This window comes from Chelonia mydas, chromosome 3, assembly GCF_015237465.2.
Source record: "Chelonia mydas isolate rCheMyd1 chromosome 3, rCheMyd1.pri.v2, whole genome shotgun sequence".
Taxonomy (NCBI): domain Eukaryota; kingdom Metazoa; phylum Chordata; order Testudines; family Cheloniidae; genus Chelonia; species Chelonia mydas.
This window is the reverse complement of record NC_057851.1, coordinates 29,978,219-30,005,742: the sequence shown is the minus strand read 5'-3', so window position 1 is coordinate 30,005,742 and position 27,524 is coordinate 29,978,219. Positions and strand designations below refer to the sequence as shown.

At 44.6% G+C, this 27,524-nt stretch overlaps 1 protein-coding gene across 1 annotated transcript in view; it reads right to left on the bottom strand.

Annotated features, from left to right (window-relative positions):
• Nucleotides 1-27,524, bottom strand: part of ADAM17 (ADAM metallopeptidase domain 17) — a 71,349-nt gene that overhangs the window by 7,665 nt on the left and 36,160 nt on the right. Inside the window, exons 7-15 of the mRNA XM_037894089.2 lie at nt 16,271-16,360; nt 14,086-14,199; nt 12,367-12,511; nt 11,599-11,687; nt 6,093-6,245; nt 4,959-5,158; nt 3,777-3,880; nt 2,977-3,111; nt 1,288-1,418 (exon numbers count right to left, since the gene is read on the bottom strand). Coding sequence (XP_037750017.1) covers nt 1,288-1,418; nt 2,977-3,111; nt 3,777-3,880; nt 4,959-5,158; nt 6,093-6,245; nt 11,599-11,687; nt 12,367-12,511; nt 14,086-14,199; nt 16,271-16,360 — 1,161 coding nt within the window. The remainder of the gene's footprint in view (nt 1-1,287; nt 1,419-2,976; nt 3,112-3,776; nt 3,881-4,958; nt 5,159-6,092; nt 6,246-11,598; nt 11,688-12,366; nt 12,512-14,085; nt 14,200-16,270; nt 16,361-27,524) is intronic.

Sequence of the window (27,524 nt, the reverse complement as noted above, 5' to 3'; positions counted from 1 at the left end):
CTAGAACAATATGTAGTATTTATATACTCAGATCTTTGCATCATATGCATCTCCACCCATTTCCTCTCCAAAAACAGCTACTACATATGTATAGGGAGATTTCACTGTTCAGCAGCAGGTTAGGTCTTGGGCTATTCTGTTGTTGCAACTGACTTGGGAGAGGAAATGGGTGGTGACAAATTCCTCATTTGCTCATCTGTTTATCAATCCCCTCCACTGAAGCATCAAGCCATTGCCATCCTTACAGGGGAATGAAAACTCGTGTTGTTGGTCTTTTGAGGAAAAGCCAGGCCATGTTTGTGAAACTATTTAAAAAACAAAAACAAAACAAAAAAAAGGGGGACCTGATGCTGAGCACCCAGCTTTCCTAATGCCCTCGGGAAATGAGGGCACTCAGCTTTGTTTTTTGGTTTTTTTTCAGATCAGGAGCTTAAGCAAAAAAATATTGTTTCAAAATATTGAAAAAAACAAAAAACAAATAAAAGTACTCCAGAAGTCCAATGACTAACTTTTTCAACGACTGCTTCACAAACTTTAAATGGGATTCCCTGGGGCCCCTTCAGGTGTTGTATATTACTCCTGACCGTTACTCCTATGTTGGTTTCTTCGCTTTCCATAGTTTTTCTGTGTTACCAACCCTGATCCCCTCTACACACAGAGCTCACTCACAAAGTCACTTATTTTCTTTCTATTCAAACCACAGGCATGGTGAATCTTATCTCATCAGCTCCATTGATAAAGAAGCTCTGCTCTTGAAATACAAGGGTCATTAAAATGGGCTTCGCATTAAAAAATAAATAAATAAAAATCAAAACTCCAGTGTTACCCGTCTATATGGCAGGGTCCAAGAATGCAGAAACCCCTTGCACAGGGATTGCTTTCACGGATGTCACTGGGGAGTTTGTGCAACAACTGCAGAATCAATCCCACAACATGCAATGCTTAGGGAAAAACCAGGGCTGGCTTTTGGTAGTGTTACACTGTCAGCGGCACCATTACATCAGAGCAGTGCACAAGAGAAAGTCAATCCGGTACAAGTAAGAAGGGCATTTATGGAGATGCATGGTGCCCTGTACAAGGGATTTCCCCCTCCACTGCCCCTGAAAAAATGAGATTTCATTTCAGTGGCAAAAGGGCTGTTCAGCAGAACGGGTCTAGGGCTACTCTAATGTATGAACAAGCAAGAGGAAACCGGTTATATGAAGGGGAACGGCTCCTGGTGTTTTAGCTAGAAAGCCTAGTCCGTAAATAGAATGCTTGGGGCATCTGGCTCCCAGTAACACTCACATTCATGTCACAGAATCCCACAGTGCAGGGCTTTCCTTTCCTTAAGTACAGGAACTGCTGGGTAGCATCAACATACGGACTGCACTTGCCATACTCGTCCCGGCAGCAAACCTTGCAGGAATTGTCCGTTTCTAAAATAAAAGCAGCAAACTATTTTCCCCCTGACTCTTGTGGTTATTTTCAATCCATAAAAAGAGTTTCTGAGCACGGAGGGGATTGATTCCTGGTCCCCTTGATGACCATGCCCCTTCCCAACAAACAGTGTGTGGAACGGAGGATTGTGTAGTCTCTAGCCACACAAAGAAGCTTCTTGAGCTGCTCAGAATACACAGAGCCTGAAGCTTGGCAAGATGTTCCATGCAGCAGAGTGGGGGAAACACAGGAAGCTCTAGCCTTTTTCTGTTCAGCTCTGGAAGTTAAATTACTGCAGCCTTCAGCTGTCAAGGGCAGGTGAAGGGTTTCAAAGGCATCTGAGCCCTGGTTCATATCGATGTGCAAATGACATTTTAAAAGCTTCCTACTGGCCTTGTCAAACTTCTGAGCAGGCATCTGGAGATAGGAAGAGCAGCCACAGCCTGAACAATGAGGGAAGAGGTGCAGGGGTCTGAGCTACAGTGATTCTTTGATCTTTGCCCCTGGATTGTACAGAGCCTGGAAAGAGGGAGAGGAAAGTGGGCGTGGGTGTGTGGGTGGGGGGGAATGTATTTCTAAGAGTCTGTAACAGACACATGCATGAGGGAATTCCTCCTGTCACTAGCCCCTTTGTCTAGAACAGAGGCACATGTGGCAGTCGCTGATGGGCTGGGAAGAGCTGGCTGGTCACATAGTGCTATCTTTCCTTCTGGTTTCCAACTGCTACATCACATTAACGGCCTTTGATGGATCACTGGGCATGTCTACACTGCAAAAAAACCCCGCAGCACTGATTCTCAGAGCCCAGGTCAACTCACAAGATTCAGGTTGCAGGGTTTAAAACAGCAGTGTAGATGTCCAGTCTTGGGCTGGTGCACAGAATCTGAGACCCCACCCCTCTCACGGGAGCTCAGACTCCAGCCCTAGCCTGAATGTCTATACTGTAATTTTATAGCCCCGCAACCGAGCCCATGTCAGCTGATCTGGGCCAGCCACTGCTGGGCCATGGGGTCATTTACTGCAGTGTAGACATACCCTTAGTTACTTTCCTCAAGTGCTCTTTCTGTGTAGGCAACTGGTGTAGCTGGCACAGGATATGGCTTCTGCTGCAGCCCTCGGCTGGATCTGCACTGGCAATTCTGTTCTCAGTGCAGCTGGAGAAGCAGCCTCCCAGCTGCCTGTCAGACTTTCCTTCCCCAGCCTGCCTTGCTGAGGCCGAGGGGAAGTGTAGACATCTCTACCGCCCAGAGAGCCCCAGCCTATCAGCTTTATCTATAACCCTGTCTGTTTGCTGCTCTGATGGCTCCAGCCCAGATGTCAGAGCAGCTTCCTCAGCCCCTCCCCAAACAGGATACGAAATCAAGGGCTGAAAGACAAAAACTTCAGCCTGTGACTTTTTGAGGTGTGTGTTTGTTTGTTTGTCTGAAATCCTGATCTGGGGTCCAAGGGCCCATCCACTGATAACCTGTAACCTAGAGGAGAGCTGTGCTAACTGTGATCAGCAGGGCCTTAACAAGAGATGTCGCTTGGGGAAGCTGGCAATCCCGTTTTGCTCACCGTTACAGGCACACGATTGCAGGCTCTTCTCCCTCATGCAGAATGGAACACATTCTCCATCTTTGCACTTGCCCAAATCCACGCAGACCGTGTCATCTGGCGCATTCCCAGGGGGCGGACAATCACTGCTGTTCCCTACAGGCACATGCATTTAGAAAGGATGACTGCATTACTATACACAGGGTTGGTAAAGGCACACATCATTCTCCCTGTGCTGGAGAGGAGACTGAGCCACAGATGCTCATTATATTGTGACTCCCAATAGTCGATTCTTGGAGCGAGACTCTGGTCACCCTCAGTGGGCTACTGCCAAGCACCCTGAGGAGCAGCAGTACATCTGGCAGATGTCTAGAAGGAAGGGGACCATAGGCGGAAGGGGAATGAAAGAACTGGCTCACAGCATTCAGATACTGCGATAATTCTTAATTAGACAAAATGCACAAAATGGTGGGCAGCCCTGTCAGGATTAGCCAGCCTTCAGCCAGGAAAGGCGACTGTCTGGGCTGATTCCTCATCTTGAAGCAGAGTTGCTATCAGATGCTGGAAGAGGCAGAAAAGGGAAGTGAGCAGCTAGTGGGGAAGCAGAGGTTAAAGCAAAGTTACCCCGCCATAGCAAGATTCAGGAGCACACTTCATGCCTCACAATGACGCTTTTTTCTTTTCTTTATTTTTTTTTTTAATTTTAATTGAACTCTAAAAGTGAACATACAAGTTGCATAAAAGGTAGCAAAAGCTAGTAAAATGGACCCTGACTCTGCAGCATTCAGTTGCACATGTAAGGAAATGTAACAATGGCATACCAGTGCAATAGGACTCTCCTTTGCAAGTAGCATTTATGGCTTCCTGGCATTTCTTCTGAGCGCTTTCAAACTGGCAACCTTTACAACAGGGGCTGTTCCGATCACTGTGAGAAGAGTGGAGGGAGAGGATGAATATTAAGCTACTCAAGAAATAAATGACTCAAAAACATTAAGAGTGTGGCAAACCCATGGAAGCACATATACTTCTCCTATTAGAGCTCTGCCTATCAGATATACTTGTCCCCCATTTTCTGAAGTGTGCTGAAGAATGGGTTACATAAGCACATGTACTATATTACACATGGAGAGGGAGAGTGGGCCCCTCGACAAGGCACTGGACAGACTCAGGACATATGGGTTCTTTTCCTGCCTCTGCCACTGACCTGCTGGGTGACCCTGGTCAAGTCCCTTCACATCTCTCTGTGCCTGTTTCCCTTCCCACCCTTTGTCAGTCTTGTCTAGTTGGACTATGCTTTTCAGGACAAGGACCATTTCTTACGGTGTGTGTACAGCATGTAATACAAGGCACCCTAAGCACTACTGCAATGCAAATGTTTAAAAATCCACATTTGTAACTCCATGCTAGGAAAGGACTAAACATTCATGTCTCATCCAAAACCAAAATGACTAAAGCACAATTCCTCCAGAATAAATGGGAGCAGATCTGGACTCTGTGTGCAGATTGGACAGTAAAGACAGACCTCAGTTACCACAGTCACTGTCCAGCTTGCACACTAGGTGTTGCTAGGGTCTTGGATAACATATGACCATGGATTTAGACTGCCTTGCAATGCACATGCAGAAGGGGCAATGTTAAGGTTGCACAGGGAAACTTAATACTGGCACTTTCTGACTTTTGAGTGCTGCAATTGACATCTTTTTTTTGGTATAGAATTTACCATTACACTGCATTGATGTGCAGTTCCTAGCAAAGCAATGGAACAAAGTAGTCTCAATACTACTGCATGAATTTACACCAAGACTACCAAGTAATGGCATGCACCAAAGCTCTCTCCTGGAGTCCTTAACTCTCTCAAGGCTCATCTGCCCAGTAGAGAAAGTCTCAAAGTACTGGAGCCAGGGTCCAGAAGAGTGCATTTTGCTGCACTGCAAACAAGTTTTTGACCCAGCCCCATATTCCCTTCCCCTCCCAACCAAGGCTGTGGCTTTAACATCTCTTACCTGCACCTGGCATTTTGTTTCAGTTTACAGTCAGCAGAGCAGCAGGGATCAGCATGCCTGTGCAAAAGGCCAGGATCGCATTCCTCACCTTCATCCACTCTCGAGTTCCCACATACTTGGTTGTTGCGCTCTTTGAAACATTCCTGGGCCTTGCTCTGAATGGTCTTACAGATGGATTGTTTACTGCAGCTTGAGAACATCTAAAGAATCATGAGCGGAAAGTGCAGCACTGAGAAGGAATGCATCATTCCCTTTCACCAGAATACATCCAAGACTGACACCACCACCTACCTAACCAATTCTGATGTTTTAAGAAACATTTATTCCATTTACAATGCCACTGTGATATCTTGGGAAAACGTAACACAGAAAATAGTAGCTTGTGTTGAAAAACTGCTTTGTTGCATTGTGATTAACACATATCTGAACACATATGCACAGCGCTGCATGACCAACTCTTGGGAGGGGTGCCAAACCCAACCCTTCTGCCAGCATTGGGGGTTCAGGTGGAGCAATACATCCTAAGAAATAGTCACGAAGTTGCAAAAATGGGGACAGACTTTTCTGACCCTGGTTGTAAGCTTCTGCAGAGCTGCTAGTAACCTTAGGCTAATCATTCACTTGATATCTCAGTTTCTCCATTTGTAAAATAGGGATAATACCAAGTCCTCAAGGGTGTTATGACGTTTATAAGATGAATGGAGACGAGTATGTATTAACTTAGTGATTGGGCTAACCACTAGAGAGAGACATGACGGCAGTGAACAACTTACTATTTAGAAGCCTGTGTTCTGGTGCTAAAGATCCAAGCTGGATTCCTTCTGATAACAGTGATATCAGTAAGTGTAGGCAGCCACAGTCTGTTACAAAATATCACCCTAGTAGGGCTTGAATGCCTGTAGATCTCAGGGATTTGGGAGGAACTTATTTAACACTGGGACTAATAACAGTTAATGAGTATGTCTCCCTCTAGTGGCTGTTCCAGCAATTAACCACCTATTAAATACAGGCTAAAGGAGTGCACTTTAGCTAAGCAGACAGGGACTTGTGCTTTTGGGGTGGAAGGTTCTGGGTCAGTCTTTGTTGATTGTACTGATGTCTGTGGTGGGATAGTGGAAGTTAAAGTAAATTTACCTTATTGTTTTCATGATCGCCACTCACAGCAATTGGATACATAACATATTTCCCTCCTTGGTCTTCAGTGGGGGCACATTCCGGCAGACTGTCAGGATCATGCTCTGCTCCAAAGTTGTGTCCCAGTTCATGAGTAGTAACCAAGTCTGCTTCCTTGTTCGATACCAAAAAAACACATCTAAAGTCAATATCAACATGCAGTGGGGGTCTAAGTAATTCCAAATCATTAGATCTTTAGAGATACCCTTAATTAGGAAACAGTTCTTTGGTTAAACGTAAGTGCTAAACTGAAGTCAGGGCCTGTAAAATTACCAAACTCTTGAGAGGCAACTGCTAGAGCAGGGTTCAGATGTTGCAAGGGCATATAAGAGCTCAACATTTGACACGGTGAAGTCATTTAAGTCTAAGATTAACAAAATATTTTCTAAAGAAACCTCATGCCACAAAAATCACGCGTGTCACATTTTCATTTAATTCCCCTGGCAATTTGCCTTATTTTTATTGAATAGACAGCGGCTGTTAAGAGCCTTAACTAACTAAACTCACATTCAACTGGTTTGGTGCTAGAAAAAAGCCTAGAAATAATACAGGGTAGGGCTGTCAAGCGATTAAAATAATTAATCCCAATTAATTGAGCTGTTAAACAATAATAGAATACCATTTAAATATTTTTGGATATTTTCTACATTTTCAAATATATTGATTTCAATTACAACACAGAATAGAAAGTGTACAGTGATCACTTTATATTTCTTTTTATTACAAATATTTGCATTGTAAAAAACAAAAGAAATAATATTTTTCAATTCCCCCATTACAAGTACTATAGTGCAATCTCTATCATTAAAGTTGAATTTACAAATGTAGAATTATGTATATAAAAAACTGCATCCAAAATAAAACAATGTAAAACTTTAGAGCCTATAAGTCCACTCAGTCCTACCTCTTGTTCAGCCAATCGCTCAGATTGACTGAACAAATTTGTTTACATTCTCAGGAGATAATGCTGCCCGCTTCTTGTTTACAATGTAACCTGAAAGTGAAAACAGGCATTCACATGGCACTGCTGTAGCTCGCCTCACAAGATGCACTAAAGATTCACATGTCCCTTCATGCTTCAACCACCATTCCAGAGGACATGCTGATGACGGGTTCTGCTAGATAATGATCCAAAGCAGTGCAGACTGACACCAATTCATTTTTATCATCTGAGTCAAATGCCATCGGCAGGTGGTCAGTTCTCTTTTTTGATGGTTTGGGTTCTGTAGTTTCCGGATCAGAGTCTTGCTCTTTTAAGACTTCTGAAAACATGGTCCACACCTCGTCCCTCTCAGATTTTGGAAGGCACTTCAGACTCTTAAACCTTGGGTCGAGTGCTGTAGCTATCTTTAGAAATCTCACATTGGTACCGTCTTTGTATTTTGTCAAATGTGCAGTGAAAGTGCTCTTGAAATGAACAACATGTGCTAGGTCGTCATTCGAGACTGATGTAACATGAAATATATGACAGAATGCGGGTAAAACAGAGCAGGAGACATACAATTCTCCCCCAAGGAGTTCAGTCACAAATTTAGTTAATGCATTATTTTTTTAACGAGTGTCAGCTGGAACGGTGGCTGAAGCATGAAGGGGCATATGAATGTTTAGCATATCTGGCACGTAAATACCTTGCAATGCTGCTATGAAATGCCTGTTCTCACTTTCAGGTGATGTTGTAAATAAGAAGTGGGGCAGCATTATCTCCCGTAAAATATAAACAAACTTGTTTGTCTGAGCAATTGGCTGAACAAGAGTAGGACTGGGTGGACTTGTAGGCTCAAGTTTTACATTGGGTTGCTGTTATTTTTTTTAGTGCAGTTATGTAACAAAAAAACCTACATTTGTGAGTTGCACTTTCACGATAGAGACTGAATTACAGTACTTGTATGACATGAATTGAAAAATGCTATTTCTTTTATTCATCATTTTTACAGTGCAAATATTGGTAATAAAGAATAATATAAAGTGCCCACTGCACTCTTTGTATTCTGTGTTGTAATTGAAATCCATATATTTGAAAAAGAAGAAAAACATCCAAAAACATTTAATACATTTCAATTGGTATTCTATTGTTTAACAGTGTGATTAAAACTGTGACTAATTTTTTTTAATTATGATTACTTTTTTTGAGTTAATCACGTAAGTTAACTGCAATTAATCCACAGCCCTAACATAGGGTGGATTTCCAAAAGCCAAGAAGCAAGGCAGGACTCACTCAATATAAGTCTCCAAACCTGCTACTGGAAACCCTCCCTTTCCACCTCCCTCCCCCCAGCCTGTGCTTCCGATGTGACCTCCCCTCACTTGACCAGTAGGGCAAGTCAGAAACTCAGACTGACAAGGATACCAACAAAGAAACAATAGCTAAGTGCAGGGAAGATGGGCTGGACACAGCACGCCAGGGAAGGGGAAGCTAGGAAGTGGGCAGGAGAGAGAAGTTTGGCAGAATAGCTTTAACTTGTGCTACTCCACAGACATAGGAAGTTTTGAACACTGCAATGACAAGCCAAACTGGAGCTGGAACACTGGCACACATGCCTATGCATTACAGCACATATGGAGTGAAACATTTGAGCACTCCTTAGAGACCATGTGTGTGCTTGGTGGTATTTACTGTGTGAGTTTTAGTGCTCTTGGAAGCAAGGGATAGTCTGAGCAGACACCGTGCAAGATGCTCCACATAACGCTGATCTGTAATGTCCTGCCGTGCCAAGCCCTGGACTCATCTGCATGAACTGTGCCAACCAGTCTGGTGGTTTGGTGACTGAGATAGGAAGAGGCCAAACTCAATTTCATTTGTAACAAAGACAGAACTCTAATTCAGAAGCGAAAGACTAATGCGCTAGACAGTAGTGACAGCTAGAGCCCTATTAAAGCACTCCTCTAAGTTAGAGGTTCCATGACTACTTTTCTTTTTAACCTCTGAGAAGTTTAATTCTTCTTGAGAGTGTCTGTCAAGTATCAGCCCAGAGTAATTCTGATACCAATTATAAACGTCCTTTAAAATCAGGGTTTAACTAAGCAGTATTAAAGTCAGCATAAGAAAATATTTTACCCAAATGCAAAACTTTAGCAATTACTATACACATTATAATACTGAGACTGGTGGTGCTGGAACTAGGGGTGTTGGGGGTACTGCCACACCCCCTGGCTTGAAGCAGTATTGTAATAACAAACACCAGCTACATGGTTTCCATCATCAGCACCCCTACTATAAAAACTGTTCCAGCACCCCGACAAACTCCTAATGCTTTCAAAATTTGATGAATTCTGCATCCACGCCTCTCAATATTTACCACCAAACAGATGATGAACAAAAGATGTAAGACTGAAAAAAGCCCAGACAGTTTACATTAAGGGTAAGGCTAACAACTAACAGCCCAGTTCTACAAATAGTTACTCCTTCATGTAATACCACCAAACTCAGTTGTTTGCATGATTGGCCCATATGCCAGTGCAGTTTGAAGCTATTCTGTACCCATCCATTTTCTGAAGAGCAAAAACAAGACAGAGGACTTGGATTTAGGATCCAACTCAAGTCTGGTGATACGCCTGCACTGTGTAGCCCTGCAGGTAAAAATAGATTTCGTTTTGCTCAAGCCACAAAATGAAGCACATTGTAGAACAGTGGTCGATCCTGGAGACTCTCCCAGTCAATCACGATCTGTGGTGGTGTAGCGGGGCTGCCACTGAGGTAGGCTCCCTGCCTGTCCGGCCCCACGCCGCTCCCAGAATCAGCCAGTAGGCCTCTGCCGGGGGGGCCAGTCTGCACGCAGCTCCTGCCTGCAAGCACCGCCCCCCCCAGCTCCCATTGGCCAAGAACAAGGAACTGTGGCCAGTGGGAGCTATAGGGGCAGTGCCTACAGAGAGGGGCAGCGCGCAGAGCCTTCTGGGAGAGGCATGGGGCCGAGGCAGGCAGGCAACCTGACTTAGCCCTGTTGCGCCACCAACCGGGAGCCACTCGAGGTAAGTGCCACCCGGCGGGAGCCCGCACCCCATAACCTCTCCTGCACCCCCTAACCCCTCCTGCACACCAAACACCATCCCTGACCCCCCTCAAAGCCAGCACCCCATACCTCCTCCTGCACCATGCACCCCCTGCCCCAGAGCTGACCCCCGCTCCCAGAGCCAGCATCCCGTACCTCCTCCTGCACCCCAACACTGCCCCAGCCCAGAGCCCCCTTCTGCACCCAAACTCAGACCCCTAATCATTTTTGTTGCCCTTCGCTGGACTCTTTCCAATTTATCCACATCCTTCTTGTAGTGTGGGGCCCAAAACTGGACACAGTACTCCAGATGAGGCCTCACCAGTGTCGAATAGAGGGGAACGATCACGTCCCTCGATCTGCTCGCTATGCCCCTACTTATACATCCCAAAATGCCATTGGCCTTCTTGGCAACAAGGGCACACTGCTGACTCATATCCATCTTCTCGTCCACTGTCACCCCTAGGTCCTTTTCCGCAGAACTGCTGCCTAGCCATTCGGTCCCTAGTCTGTAGCGGTGCATTGGGTTCTTCCGTCCTAAGTGCAGGACCCTGCACTTATCCTTATTGAACCTCATCAGATTTCTTTTGGCCCAATCCTCCAATTTGTCTAGGTCCTTCTGTATCCTATCCCTCCCCTCCAGCGTATCTACCACTCCTCCCAGTTTAGTATCATCCGCAAATTTGCTGAGAGTGCAATCCACACCATCCTCCCTCCCAGAGCTTGCACTCCTCACCCCCTCCTGCACCCTCATCCCCTGTCCCAGGCTCAGCCTGGAGCCCCCTCCCACATTCCGAACCCCTCAGCCCCAGCCCAGAGCCTGTACCCCCTTCTGAGCCCCAACCCCCTGCCCCAGCCCAGTGAAAGTGAGTGAGGGTGGGGGAGGGAAATGAAGTGAGTGGGGTGGGACTTCGGGGAAGGAGAGGGGCAGATCCTGGGTTGCCCTTAAATTCAAAAAGTGATCTTGGGCATAAAAAGGTTGGAGAACTCTGTTGCAGAAGTATAAAAGGCCAGAGATGCATAATTTTTCTTACAACAATCAGCAGTTCAACTTTATTCCACTGCCAATCTACTAGTTTAGTCTTCAGGGTTATTTTGATTTTGGGGGTGGTTCTAAGCACACATTTGGTACGAATTTAGTGCTCTCATCTTTGGAGACATATAGTCTTATTTATCAATAGAAGAGGTCAGCACAATCAGAGGCAGAATGTTTCCTTCTCACTGCTCCACCAGTGTGTCTGATTAGTTCCATCTCCAGAGCCATTCAGTCCTGGCTTTCTCTGTCAACAAGGATGACAATTACGATGGCATTTTTTGCACCACAGATACCTGTCCGTAGGGACCTGGACTGAGAGCGAACGATTCTTTTCAGAGAGGCATCTAAGAGCCATTCATCTCACGGTAGTTTTTGCACTGAAGACTAACAGCAAAGCACATGTTTAACAAATACGTTCTGTATATCCACATTCACCTTACAGTACCTTTGTGAGGATAGTTTTGCCATAGTTCTTTGTGCTGGTTAAGCCGCTGTTCAAATAGATGTTTTTTTTGGCAGCTTGACTATAATAAGCTATAGAAAGGAAGATGAAAGAAAGTGAAATTCCTCATATAGCACAAGAAAAGTAACCGGGCGTTCTACAGACTTTTGTTTGTTTGTTTGTTTTTTAAAGAGAAAACCATGTTTAGGAAAACTGAAGATTCTCCCCAGTCTTTTTCTTTGACCTTGTAAATAAAGGATTATAACATTACAGCACTCACAGGCTTATAAATGAGTCCCCTTTCCCCAATTTTTGCAATGGGGAATCTGCAGTCAGAACTTAATAAATGCATGCATTAAAGACTGCGAGGCATTCAGATACTCAAGTAATGAGGGCCATATAAGTACTTAAGAGACAGATGTTGGATTCCCCCTCCCATTGCCAAATTTGGCAGGCCACACCTGTTCAGAGCTGCATCTTTCCAGAGCAGCACATGAAGATTTTCGCTGCTCCAAATGGGACCATGATGGCTTTCACTCAAACTATGAATTCAAGAAACCGAATTGTTTTACCCTATCCTATTCCTCTTTTTGTATGCAGCCTAGGACGCAGCCTTCAGTTCCATTCCTAACTCAGTCACTAGGGAATATTTAAGTGACACGCACTGTGCCCCGTTCAATCCTTCTACGATTTTCATAACAAAGAACAGATATTCAACCCACAACTAGAGGTCAGACAGTGTGTGTGTGTGTGGGGGGGGGGAAATCTTACCCTTTGGGCAAATGCCACCATGTGTGTTAGGCCTGGGAGATCCAACATAAGCTAGTCCAAGTGTTCCCATATCGAAATCCTGGTATGTAAAGAGATGAGCAAGGCACACGTGAGCTGCTTTCTCAGCTATATCAAAGCTAAATTGCTAAAAGGAAAAAAAACAAGTGTTAGAAAAATCTGTAATATGTACGGTGAAGAAATTCAAAGATGAAAAAATCATTTAACAAGCCAGGTATTTTCCAGCTCCAGTTTCTATTACACTAAATGAAGAAATCTGCTCCATCCCCAGATCAGAGTCGGATAGTCCCTTCATATATTCTAGCACTTAGTCTGGCCTAGTTTTAAATATCACCTCCTGCCAGAGTATAATCTACAGTGTTAAGATTCTCATTCATCAGCAACATCTCAAGGAAAGAAAAAACTATTATAAGGCCCATCTTTCAAAACAGCAAATTCTTGGTAACAGCCAGCATTACAAGATTTCACTACAGAATGCCTTTAATGACAGTAGGAATTTGCTGCTCCCATTCATGCTGCTGAAAAGGAGCAGAGCTGAATCCATACTCCAATGTTCTCCTTAGCTTCTCTGTTCAATGTAGGTGGTGACCCAGGGCACACTTTCACTTGTGTTTCAGCAATTTATTGAATCATTTTTCTGGCGTCCCAAAACATGCTAGATTATACTTCAGAAGAACAAGTATGGGAAGGAGCGCACAATCTTGTGTTGAAATGGCACTACCAACGAGGACAACAGATAGGTGAGGATAAGATCACAGGGATCCTCAGTAAGGCATGTCTACTTCTGGATGGTTGGTGTTTTCTGTTGATTCTCTTTCTTCCCCTAGAAGAACCTTGTAAGCATCATTGCAGAAGCAGGTTTTAAGAGGGATCTGAATGAGTCAACAATGCACATGCCTAACAAGTAGCTTCATAATCTTACTGCTAGCCCTGCTCTACCTCCCGTCTTTCCCATTTATAACCCCCTTCTGATGGAGTCATGTCAATAAAGTTGTGTGATCTTCTGGGAAGGGGACATGTCTTTATACTTTTGCAAGATGACTAGTGCATTCTGGGGGAACTCCAAATATAACACATTTTAACTTTACTAAAACAAATAAAACCTGTATGCTATCCAGAAAGGCCAAGACATTTGGTAAATCTGGTCAACTGGATGGCAACTTAGAAGACGAAATAGCATGGAGAATTTCAACATGTATGAAAGAACCAAGTTCAACTATACAGCCACACATTAAATTAGTATCTGGGCACTTCGCAAATATCAGTTTTCCTTTGTTGTGAGGTAGGAAAGTATTGTTAGCCCAATATTACAGGTAAGAAAATGAGACACAAAGATCAAATGTCTTGAGCCAGGTCATGCAGGGAGTCTGTGGCAGAGCCAGGAATGAACCCAGGCCTCCTGGGTCTCATGCCAGTGCTTTAATCACAGGGCTGCCTTCCTATCTCAATAACGATATGATCATTTCTATTTGTTTTGCACTTAATAATTGTATTCTGGAAGTAGATACTTTTTATAATGAAGCCTCTTGCCGTGAGCCTGGGTAGAAATATCCTAGTTTTGTATTCTTGTGATAACTACACATTGTGAAGAGGAAGAAAAGCAGTTTCATTTGCAATCAGAGACTGATCTTGGATGGCAAATAAGTAATTCTTGTATTTTCTTTTTAGATGGGACATTTTGTTTGAGAAACACAGCTTTACCTCCAGCAGTGTCTTCACCTCCCAAGCATCCTTCTCTTCATTTGGCTGATTTTTTGCCATGTTATAATGTTTTTCCCCAGGCTTCACAAGACTTGATTCATTGTGGACAATAATCTATATTCAAGGGTATAATATAATTAGAATAAGGAACTGTAAACAATTCAACAAGCTGAAGAAATAGGCAGTGAAACACCAAGTGCTGCAATTTTAAATTAAAATGTTTAGTCAAGGGAAATTTTTCACCCTCCTAAACGATGGCAAAAGCGCCTCATTAAAATGCCATCCTATTCATAGATTTAAACTTACAAATTCCTAATGGTGAACTCTTGACCTCTTAATTAAGATGATGCCATACACTTTGACCCATACAAATATAATTACACCTAAACATACTAGCATCCTTACACTTAAGGATGTTAAGTAGCACATCACAAGTTTCCATTAAGATATTCGTTTCCCACTAAGATATTCATTACTCAGTCATAAAAATTCAGGGTTCAAATCTGGTAGAAAAGATCCCCAGTGCACCTCTGATTTTATTTAACCAAAGCAAATTTACAAGGATACCTATCTTTTAGGAATCTAGATGCGAAAAAAGAAAAACTGAAAAGTTTTATGACTAAAAGCACATTTGTCATATTTAGGCTTTTCTGACTAAAGAGGTAGTTAGCTTGCAGTGTGGCATATGTTTAGTTATGTTATAGTAAACGGGAGTAACACTGCTTTTAGAGTTTATGCTGTAAATAATGGCCATCAGAACTTTTATTACTCAAGATGACGACAAGAAAAGAACATAGCTTGACTCTCAGCTCCCAAAAAGAACTTTAAGAGCTGGTTGATGGAAATAGCTTGTAAACTGCATTTGATATGGAAATCATCAACACACAAAGCCGGGCCCCAGAGAACCATTTTTACAGTCACTTTTCCAAATAAAAATGCATTTTACATTTGAGATAAGTCCCAAAAGATTCCAGGAATTGAGAATTAAGGTTCCAGCAACAACATAAAACCTACTTTATAGCATTTTTGCCTCATCTTTTGTCACGTGATTACTAAGGCTGCTGAGGTCACAAGTAATTTCCCACAAAGTCATGGAAGGGGGAAAACATGGGGGACCCCCCCAACTCTGTTTCCACCCTTAGAGAAAACTGCAGCCACCTAAGACAACATTGCCTGGTTGGCTGAAGGAAACAACGTGCTGACTACCTGATTGCATTGACCTTCCCAATTGTGGCCCGTTTCCACACCCGACATTTTCAGGCTTTGGGCACGGTACTTTGAGATTAGCAAACAGAGAACTGTGTCAAAACAGCCCTTCCCCCCCAGGTTTGAACATCTAGTTAGGTTATGCTTAAAGCGGCACTCTGAGACCAGATTTGTCTAAGTTAGGCAAGACCACAAGTAACCAGGTCAAAAAAAGTGAGCCAGATGTCATGACTCCTTATGAAAAATCCTCTGCTTCAGCGTACACAACACAGCATGCATGCCCTCTGTAAAACCCACTTTTATCATGCCTACAAGAAATTAGCCCACTAAGATTTCCATTTATTTTAAATACATTATTCCACCACTCGGAGCTCTAATTTTCAAGAGTTACTACATAAACTCATTGTTGTCACCCATCTCCTCCAACCCCCACAGTTGCTTGTTACCCCCAGCACCATTCATTACATCATGTCTGAAATTAATTGCTACTTTTCAGAGGAGGAATTGTGGCTTTTTATCTGTATTGTGGGTCACTTTGAACGCTCTGGGCTCTGTCAGACAAACACCAGCACTACTGGGATATGTGACAATATTTGAACAATAGTATGTTTATGGAAGAACCATACATTTTTCAAATTTAGCAGAAACAAAAAAAAAAGTTCTCCAACAGAGATCAAGTGTGCCAAGTCTCAGCCTGAAATCTTCTCCAACAGCTGTAAGTGTCTGATAAAAGATGGGCCAAAACAAACTTAGCTATGAAAATCCCTAGCATGATGCTTTTAAGGGGTTACTTATTATGATGGAAGTAAACAATTTAATAAGTTTTGATTATTGGTATTCTGATTATTTGTATTCTGATTCCAGACGCCACCCTCCAAATGCATTATATATGTCTTTTTTAAAAAATCAGAACTTATAACATCCAGAACATGCTCTAATGCCAAAGATTCACAACCCTTTGCATTGAATCCGTGAATACCTGCTCTATTTGTATGCCGTATCCTTTCAAGTTTCCGTTGTCCCAAGAGGTATTTCGATAGATGTCATCCACTCTGTCTATTAATTCAATCTATGCATGGAAGGGGAAAATAAACCATTATTTAGATCCAAATTTTTATCGTGTAACATAGTCCAAAATATCCAAAAAAAGTTGCAGCATATGTATCTATGAACACTCATTTCAAGTCAAAACTGCACCTCACAAAACACAATGGACAAATGTATTGTTCCAAAAACATCAGAGCAGTGTGGTCCAAGGTGTTTTACAATGTTTTCCTGAACGTTTTCCATCGTCAAACTATAGCAGACTCTGCCATTTACCATTATTTTGTATAGTGCAGTGGAAAAGCAACATAAGGTTAAGAATAAATCATCCTGGTAAATACTTTATGCGTATGGTAGCATTCCACTATCGCCTTTTTAAAAAAACTAGTACAGTACTGAGCGATCCTGGTGTTCAGGCTCTCTCTGCTGTCCAATAAGCTATTGCTGTCCTCCTCACTACATTTGGTGCTGGGGCTCCAGAGCATCTGCTCCTCTCTCCTGGCTCTTTTGTTTTTTATAGCCCAGGCCACCCCTTCCAAGCAACATCCTCCATCCAGAAATTTGCATGTCTGTTTATACTGAACAGCACCTCCAAATTCACTCAGGATGAATAGCAGGGTTGTTGGCTGGTTTTGGGATTAGGAGGGTAGGGGAAGAATAGAATCAAGGGGGGGTTCAAATTCTTCTAACAGTAAAACTGAAAAAAGAAACACCTAGCGATAGGGATACTTGAAATGTCCCTCTCTTCCTCCTAGCCGAGTTTAGATTTTAACGCATTTTGTTTGTAAACAGTTATAATGTCATTCTTTAAGATCCATTTAACCAAATTTTGCTGACATATTAGAAGCAGATGTTTCCCTATTCATAGAGACTGTTCCAAGCGGGCTTCTTCTAGAGAAATAGACTTCTTCCCCACACATAAGGCCAGCCCATTTGTAATCGCATGTGTCATTTATTTTGGCCACAGAAGGAATCAAAGAAGCTAACAGGAGCAGACCTTTCCTCCTGCACACATTATCTAAGCATTTCTACAGCACCTATCTTTAAAAAGAACAAAGAGGATCTGGGGAATTATAGAACAGTCAGCCTAACTGGAAAAGATATCATAACTAATATTTGTAAGCACTTAGAGGAGAGCAGAGTTATAGGGAATGGCCAGCATGAATTTATCAAGAGCAAATCATGTCAAACCAACCTCATTTCCTTCTCTGACAGGGTTACTGGCCTAGCAGATAGGGGGAAGCCATAGATGTGATTTATCTTCAGTAAAGCTTTTGACACTCTCATAAGCAAACTAGGAAAATGTGGTCTAGATGAAACTACTACGAAGTGGGTGCACAACTGGTTGAAAAACTTTACTCAGAGAGTAATTATCCATGGTTCACTGTCATACTGGGATTACATATCAAGTGGAGTTCTGCAGGGGTCTGTACTGGGTTCCATACTATTCAATATTTTCATTAATGACTTGAGTAACGGAATGGAGAGTTTGCTTATAAAATTTGTGAATGACACCAAGCTGGATGGGGTGGCAAGAACTTTGGAGGACAGGATTAGAATTCAAAATGACTTTGACAAACTGGAGAAATAGAAACTTGATTCTATTTCATCCTGAAATCAACAAAAATCAATAAAGACTAAACAAAATGGGGAGTAGTACTGCAGATCTGGATGTTACAGTGGATCAGAAAATTAAATATGAGCCAACAATGTGATGCAATTGTGAAAAAGGCTAATATAATTCGGGAGTGTATTAATAGGAGTTTTGCATGGTAATCAGTTTCTCTTCATGTCCACTGAAGGTAGGACCAGTAATAATAGGCTTAATCTGCAGCAAGGAAGATTTAGGTTAGATTATAGTTAGCAAGCTTTTCCTAATACGGATAGTTAAGCACTAGAATAGGCTTCCAAGGAGCATTGGGGAATTCCTGTCACTGGAAGTTTTTAAGAACAGGTTAGACAAGCAAGTGCCAGGGGTGATCTAAGTATATTTGGTGCTGCTTCAGCGCAGGAGAATGGATTAGATGACCTCTCGAGGTTCCTTAGGGCCCTCCATTTCTATTATTCTATCTAGGCACCATTCATGGATTATAAAAACAGTGAGGACTGTCCAGAAGGTCAGTACACGGAACTTGAGTGGATCCATTAGTAATAAGGAGCCAGTCTAGGTTGCAAAGCCTGGACACTAACATGTTCTCTCTCATCTCACAGCATCTTTAGTCTCAGGTAGAGCAAGTTACAACAGTTCAGCCTAAAGGTGACATTTGTCTGTTCTACTTACCTTAACTACAAAGTCGCAAATGGCAACTCCATACTAAGCTACTGTGATATTATCTGAAAGAATGTGCTAATTGTGCACTAAGACCGAGGGGAGAATATGGTACATTCTGTAATATACTAGCAGCCAGCCAGCCAGCCAGTTAGGCAGGTAAGAAATGTTAGAAGTTACACACTTTGTACAGTAATGATAGTTCTTTGAGATGGGTGTCCCTATGGGTGCTCCACTCTAGGTGTGCTTGTGTCCCTGTACTGCTGATCGGAGAACTTTGGTTGCAGTGTCTATTAGGCTCGCAGATGCGCTGTCTCCCCTTGTGCCCCGCCACGAAGCTAGTCAATGTGCACTGGCTAACCCCCCCTCAGTTCCTTCTCTACTGCAGAATCATTGACAAGAACTCCAAAGTAGAGGGGAGGTGGGTGGGTTGTGGAGCACCCATAGGGGCACACATCTCAAAGACCCATTGTTACTACACAAGGCGTGTAACTTCTTCAAGTAGTGTCCTTCTGGGTGCTCTACTGCAGGTGACTCCCGAGCAGCATCCCCACAGGAGAGCTGGGACTTTGGAGTCGGGTCAGTTACAGATGACAGCACAGTCGAGCCGAAGATGGCACTGGAGGCGGAGTCCCCAGTGATCACATAATGTTCTGTGAAAGTGTCGACTGACGCCCATGTCACCACTCTACAGATCTCGGAGACAGGGACATTCTTGAAAAGGCAATGGATGAGGAGATCGACCTTGTGGAGTGTATACAAATAGTATCGGGAGGGGTTATACTGCTAACTTGGTAACATTGTCTGATGCAGCTGGAGACCCACTTGAAGAGTCTTTGGGCTGATACTGCTGAGCCCTTCAATCTTTCCGCAATAGAGAGGAAAAGTCTTGGGGACTTCCTGAAAAATCTTCATCCTGTCCAGATAGAAGGCTCGGACTCTCCTGACACCTAGACCCTGACCCTGTTGTGTCAGTGAGGCTTGGGATAAAAGGTTGGAAGGTAAAGTATTGATTCATGTGAAATAGGGAGATTACCCTGGGAGTGACTTTCACGTGTGGTCTGAATGCGAGCTTGTCACGAAAGAATACCACGTGGGGGGGGGATGTGCCATCAGAGCCGCTAATTCTCCTAGCTGAGGTGATTGCCATCAGGAAGGCTGTTTTCACTGAGAGCTATGTAAGCAAACAGGTGGCCGTGGGTTCAAAGGGAGGCCTAGAAGTCAGTCCTTTCAAATACCAGGTTGAGGTCCCATGTGGGAGTAGGAAGTCGAGGTTAGGGGAAGAGGTTAACTATACCCTTGAGGAATCTTTTGATGGTTGGGTATGACTGCACTGAATATCCCTCTACTGGTTGGTTGAAGGCTGTTATAGCCACTAGGTGCGCTCAGAGAGCCCTGATCTTTTTAGGGTCAGTGCATAGTCTAAGATATGAGGAAGAGTCATGGAGTTGGAGGCAGCGTTTGGCTGATATTTGTAGGCTGTTTGGAATGGTCTCTACGAGTGTGGCCAGGGAGAGAAATCTGTTTTGAGGTAGGACAGCTCTGGCCTGTAGCAAGTTGAGGTCAGCCCCTATGAATTCCAGGTGTTGTACTGGATTTTTGGGCATTGATCTGTAAACCCAGTTCTACAATGCATTTGTTTACAGGTTTGGTGATTTGGTGAACCTCTTGGAGAGACCAGGCTCTGAGGAGGCAGTTGCCCAGATAAAAGTAAATTATGATCCATAGGGAGTGTAAGTGTGCAGCCACTACTGAGAGAACCTTGGAAAATATTCTCAGGGCCGATAATAGACTGAAGCTGAGTACCCTGTACTGGTAATGGTCTTGTCCTAGAATGAATCTGAGAAATCATCTGAGAGTCAGTAGAATTGAAATATGAAAATAGGGGTCCTGAAGGTTAAGAGCCGAAAACCAGTCTCCCTGTTCCAACCCTGGAATGATCGTTGCTAGAGTGACCATCTTGAATTTTTGAGCTTTGACAAACTTATTGAGAGCTCTGAGGTCTAGTATAGGTCTCCAACCTCCTTTCCTCTTGGGTATTGGGAAATAGCAAGAGTAAAATTCTTTACTCCGTAGATGTAGTTCTAGCTGAAGGAGACTACCTACCTCTGGTTGTAGTAAACTCTTGTGAGAAGGGTTCCTGAAGCGGGACAGGGAAGGTTGTTGTGGAGGGGGCAAGGAGGTAAAATGGATAGAGTACCCTTTGTGAATGATCTCAAGGACCCATTGGTCCGACGTTGCACGTTTCCAGGTGCTGTTGAACACTGCCAACTGGTGGCCAAATGGGTGGATCGTGGTGGTTGGTTGTAGCAGTCGCGGGAAGTGGTCTATTGATGCCTCGACCAACATGGTAAAATTTGTTATTGGACATAGATGGCTAGGATGAGGAAGGCTGCGGGCCAAATGGTTTACACCTCGAAAATTTATCCTTTTTCTTCTGCAGCTCATAGTAGTATTGACCTGGATATTGGGAGGTGTGTGGTTTGTGCTGCGGCAGTGGACTAAACTTCCTCTTTTGCCCTGGCATGTAGATGCCCAGCGAATGGAGAGTGGCTCAAGAATCTTTCAGGATGTGAAAAGAAGCATCAGTCTTTACCGCGAAGAGTTAAGACCTTCCCTTTGAAGGCACTAGATGGCTGACTGTACCTCCTTCGGGAAGCCCAAGAGACAGAGCCATGATGCACGTCACATCATTACTGCCGTGGAGATGGACCTCACCACTGTATTGGCTGCATCGAGGGCAGATTGTAGCATTGTTTTTGCTACTAACTGTCCCTCCTGAATAACGGATTTGAATTGATCACAGCTGCTCAATAAAATTGTTCGGTTTCAAATAATTTATGTAGTCTTATTTCGCTGTCAGGACTTGGTATTTGGTGATTTGAAACTGAAGTGTGGCAGAGGAGTACACCTTCATCCCCAAAAAAATCCAAAACACTTCCAGTCCCTATCGTAGAGAGTGGGGGATTCCCACTCATCAGTGGGAATTAACAGCGTCCACCACGATGAAGTTGGGTGGATGGTGGGAGAAGAGGAACTCAGTCTCCCATGCTGGGACATAATATTTTCTGTCTGCTCACCTGCAGGTCAGTGCCACCGATGTTGGGGTCTGCCAGATGGTTCTTGCTGGGTCCAGAATGGCTTTGTTAATGGATAGGGTGATCTTTGAGGAAAAGGATGAGTGGAGTATGTCAAGACGACAATGGTGGGTGTCCTTGACTTCTTCTAGTGATATTTGGAGAGTGTCCGCCACTCTTTGGCCAGGTCCTGGAAGAGGCAAAAGTAATTTGCCAGAGATGGAGGAGAATGCATGACGGCCTCATCCAGGGAGGAGGAGGATATGGTCCTTGGGGTCACTTCTTGCTCAACAGTTCTCTTATGTTCCTCCATGATTTCTTCCGGAGGTTCCAAAGCTCTGGAAGCTGCGGCTGAAGGGATGTGCCTCAAGGGTTCTTGGATGGGACTGGAAGCTTGAGAGGCATGGTGGCAATATGCAGCCCAAGGGTCCCAGTATAGTCACTGGAGTGCTGGTGACATAGAGGTCAGTGATGGTTCCCAAGGGTGGTGAGGCCATGAGGGTATGCTCGAGGACCCTGTTGTTACCAGCTACTGTAAAGGAGCCTGGGAGTACTGTCGTGCCAGCTCATCAGGTTTGCTATGCAAGCCCTGACTGAACAGCGGGAGAGCATGTGAGGGCAGTGGGGAAGACTCCCATGGCGGTTGAAGACTCGCTGCAGAGGTTCCAGCACTGAGGAGATGAGACTCCAGTACATCCGATACATGGAGATCCCTAAAGTCTCAGAATACTGGCGGTACCAACTGACTTGATGCCGGGGGGAATGGAGATCTTGTCCATATCGGTCGCTCTCGTGCTGAATGAGGCATCAATGGTGGTACTGATGTAGTATTGCATACCAGCAGTATCTTTTTAAAGGAGTGCTTACTCCTATCCTTATCCCTTAGTGCCGTTGACTTGATGCCCATGCCCATCGGGTACATGGACTTGTCAACAGTACATGCCACAGAGGACTTTCATGAGTCATGGGTACTGGTCTGAGAAGGTCTTGGTGCCGAGAGTACCAAGGATACAGAGCACCCTGAAAAGTGTTTGTGGCTATCTCGGGGCTCAATGTAGGGACTTCCCGCTCTCTTTTTCAAGGATAAGTAAGAGGGGTCAGTGGGGCTTATTTCTTCAACCCATAGCTTTTAGATATTGAGGGCTGTGTGGAAGACTCACGTCTGCCAGGTGACTCGTGGTGTGGATCTGGAGAGCCGCCTCCATGAAAATAATCTTCTGTCTGAGCTCTCTGTCTTTATGAGACCAGGGTCTATAAGCTGGCAGAGATCACACTGTTGTCGAATGTGGCCTTCCCCAAGGCAACAAATGCACGGGCAGTGCTTGTCTGGGACAGGGATAGCCTCTTTGCAAGAGAGGAACTTCTTGAAGCCCGATGAACCAGACATACCCCATTGGGGGAAGGGTCCCCAACGAGGGGGGAAAAAGTGGGGAAAAAAAATACCGTATATACTCATTCATAAGCTGAATATTTTTGGTAAAAAAAAATGGACGCATCAAAGAGCGGGGGTCAGCTTACAAATGGGTCTACACCAAAATTTGATGATTTTAAACTCAATGAACTCATTGAGTTGAATATCTAATACATTTTCGTTTTGTTTACCTGGAGCGTCTGAAGGCATGGAGCCCCTCAGTTCCCTCTGCCTGCGGTTTGCCGTTCCCAGCCAATGGGAACTGCGGGAAGTAGCACCACTTCCCGCAGCTCCCATTGGCTGGGAACGGCAAACCACGGCCACTGGGAGCTGAGGGGCTCCATGCCTGCGAACGCTCCAGGTAAACAAAACGTCCCGACCCGCCAGCAGCTTACCCTGATGGGGCTTGTCATAAATATAAAGGGAAGGGTAAACCCCTGTAAAATCCCTCCTGGCCAGAGGAAATCTCCTCTCACCTGTAAAGGGTTAAGAAGCTAAAAGTAACCTCGCTGGCACCTGACCAAAATGACCAATGAGGAGACAAGATAATTTCAAAAGCTGGGAGGAGGGAGAGAAACAAAGGGTATGTGTGTCTGTCTATATTTTGTCTTTGCCGGGGATAGACCAGGAATGAAGCCTTAGAACTTTTAGTAAGTAATCTAGCTAGGTACGTGTTAGATTATGATTTCTTTAAATGGCTGAGAAAAGAATTGTGCTGAATAGAATAACTATTTCTGTCTGTGTATCTTTTTTGTAACTTAAGGTTTTGCCTAGAGGGGTTCTCTATGTTTTGAATCTAATTACCCTGTAAAGTATTTACCATCCTGATTTTACAGGGGGGATTTTTTTTTATTTCTATTTACTTCTATTTCTATTAAAAGTCTTCTTGTAAGAAAACTGAATGCTTTTTCATTGTTCTCAGATCCAAGGGTTTGGGTCTGTGGTCACCTATGCAAATTGGTGAGGCTTTTTATCCAACATTTCCCTGGAAAGGGGGGGTGCAAGTGTTGGGAGGATTGTTCATTGTTCTTAAGATCCAAGGGTCTGGGTCTGTAGTCACCTAGGCAAATTGGTGAGGCTTTTTACCAAACCTTGTCCAGGAAGTGGGGTGCAAGGTTTTGGGAAGTATTTTGGGGGGAAAGACGTGTCCAAACAGCTCTTCCCCAGTAACCAGTATTTGTTTGGTGGTGGTAGCGGCCAATCCAAGGACAAAGGGTGGAATATTTTGTACCTTGGGGAAGTTTTGACCTAAGCTGGTAAAGATAAGCTTAGGAGGTTTTTTTCATGCAGGTCCCCACATCTGTACCCTAGAGTTCAGAGTGGGGGAGGAATATATAAATATGACATGGTGGCAGAGTGGTGGGATTAACCTGAAATCATTTTGAGATCCAGTTGAGATTTTTTTGAATTAGAAATACAGATTTTAAAAAGAGATTTTTTTTTCCTTTGGAAAGGAAGTCCAGAAAGCAGCTTGTTTTTCTCTGCTTTGTGGCCAAGCAGAGACAAAAGGGGATTATCTTTGTGAATTGCAGGTTTTCTTTGCCTGGAGGCAGGGTACTTAACTCCTGCAGGGAAATTCACAGTCTTCCAACCCAGAGTTTTTTGTTTCTCTAAAAGTAAATAGAAGGAGGGGTGTTCTACCCATTTGCCTGGAGACAAAAGTGGCAAGGGTTTTTTTTTTTATTTTGATTTTTTACAAGGAGCACAAGTTTAAAAAGGAAACTTGGTTTTTCTTTGGGCTGGGTAAACAGGTTTCAAAGTAGCTGAAAGTTTTTGCTTTGATTTGGGCCCAGAGCAGAGACAAGGGAATTGTTTTTTTTTTTTTTTTTTTTTTTTGTAGGCTGACAATCACTATCAGAGAATAGGTATTCTATTCCAGCACAGCAAAATTTTACAGCCAAGTTTTTTTTGTTTGTTTATTTCTAAACCTCGGGTGTAAAGTTAGTTAAAAACAGAGAGGTTAGAATGACAAAATCTGCGGCTCGACTACGGCTGGAATTAGCCAGATTTCAGGCTGAGGAAAGACAAAGGGAACATGAAAGACAGATAGAACTCATGCGGCTGAAGAAGGAGGAGAAGGAACAAGAAAGGGAGGCAGCGAAAGAGGCAGCGAAAGAGGCAGAACAACACCAAGCGGCTGCTCACAGGAGAGCTATGGAAGCAAGGGACAAAGAGCTGGAGGAGAAGGAAAAAGAGAGGAAGTATGTGGAGGAGATAGAGAAGATAAAGGCTCAGGAGAATATCCCAACAAACCCTAGCTATCCTTCTCCAAGTACCACTTCCCATCCCAGAAAGTTCCCCACCTACAAAGCAGGCGATGATACTGAGGCCTTCCTAGAAAACTTCGAAAGGGCCTGCCTTGGGTACAACATCTCTACTGACCAATACATGGTAGAGCTGAGGCCGCAGCTCAGTGGACCCTTAGCTGAGGTGGCAGCTGAAATGCCTAAAGAACACATGAACAAGTATGAACTGTTTAAATCCAAGGCGAGAGTCAGAATGGGGATAACACCCGAGCAGTCTCGTCGGAGGTTCAGAGCCCTAAGGTGGAAACCAGATGTGTCATTTACCCGACATGCCTACCACATTGTGAAGCATTGGGAGGCCTGGATATCCGGAGCAAGTGTTGAATCTCCAGTAAATTTGCCCTTCCTAATGCAAATGGAACAATTCTTAGAGGGTGTTCCTGAGGAAATAGAAAGATACATCCTAGATGGGAAGCCCAAAACTGTAATCGAGGCAGGAGAGATTGGAGCCAGATGGGTGGAGGTGGCAGAGAAGAAGAAAACTGGTCGCAGTTGGAGCGGAGACCAGAAGGGACAACCCCAGACCACACCCTATTACCGGGGGCCGCCCAAAGCCCCACCTACCTCCCAAAGAACCCTCCAGACCCCTTATCGTCCCTCCACCCCGTTCTCCAGCAACCCTCCTCGCCCCAGTGACCAGTCAGCTGGACGATGTTTTAAATGTAACGAGCTGGGGCATGTAAAGGCCAACTGCCCCAAGAACCCCAACAGATTACAGTTCATTGCACCGGAATCGCACCAGAGGTCCACAGGCCCAGATACCTCCCAGATACCCTTGGAGCGGAGGGAAACTGTGAGTGTGGGCGGGAAGAAGGTCACCGCGTGGAGGGACACCGGAGCACAAGTGTCAGCTATCCATGCTTCCTTAGTGGACCCCAGTTTAATCAACCCAGAGATCCAAGTGACGATTCAACCCTTCAAGTCCAACTCTTTCGATTTGCCTACAGCCAAGTTGCCTGTCCAGTACAAGGGCTGGTCCGGAACGTGGACTTTTGCAGTCTATGATGATTATCCCATCCCCCTGCTGTTGGGGGAAGACTTGGCCAATCATGTGAAGCAGGCCAAGAGGGTGGGAACGGTCACCCGCAGCCAGGCTAACCAAGCCGTGAGGCCTAGCTCTGTTCCGGAAACTTCTATCAGGACCCGGTCAGAGGTGATGGATCCGGACCCCAGACCAATGTCTGCAACAGCAGTAGTGGATCCAGTCCCAGAGACCCAGACGGAACCAGTCCCAGAACCGGAACCAGCCGAACAACCAACACCAGACCCATTGCCAGCACTGAATCCAGTACTTGCAACCTCAACACCAGAGGGCCCCACCGACCCTGAACCGACAGCAGCCGATAACCCGACACAAGAGGCTCAGCCGGAGCCTGAATCCCAACATAGTTCACCAGCGGAGAGCGGTTCACAGTCAACAGAAACAGCCCCATCCCCTATATCGCTTCCAGAGGGACCAAGCCTAGGTCCACAATCCAATAAGGAACTGATGTCTCCAGCATCAAGGGAACAGTTCCAGACCGAACAGGAAGCAGATGAAAGCCTCCAGAGAGCTTGGACGGCGGCACAGAGCCACCCACCGCCTCTCAGCTCTTCTAATCGATCCAGGTTTGTTGTAGAAAGAGGACTTTTATACAAGGAAACTCTTTCTGGTGGACACCAGGAAGACTGGCATCCTCAGAGACAGTTGGTAGTTCCAACTAAATACCGGGCCAAGCTCTTGAGCTTAGCCCATGATCACCCTAGTGGCCATGCTGGGGTGAACAGGACCAAAGACCGTTTGGGGGGGTCATTCCACTGGGAGGGAATGGGCAAGGATGTTTCTACCTATGTCCAGTCTTGTGAGGTGTGCCAAAGAGTGGGAAAGCCCCAAGACCAGGTCAAAGCCCCTCTCCAGCCACTCCCCATCATTGAAGTTCCATTTCAGCGAGTAGCTGTGGATATTCTGGGTCCTTTTCCGAAAAAGACACCCAGAGGAAAGCAGTACATACTGACTTTCATGGATTTTGCCACCCGATGGCCGGAAGCAGTAGCTCTAAGCAACACCAGGGCTAAAAGTGTGTGCCAGGCACTAGCAGACATTTTTGCCAGGGTAGGTTGGCCCTCCGACATCCTCACAGATGCAG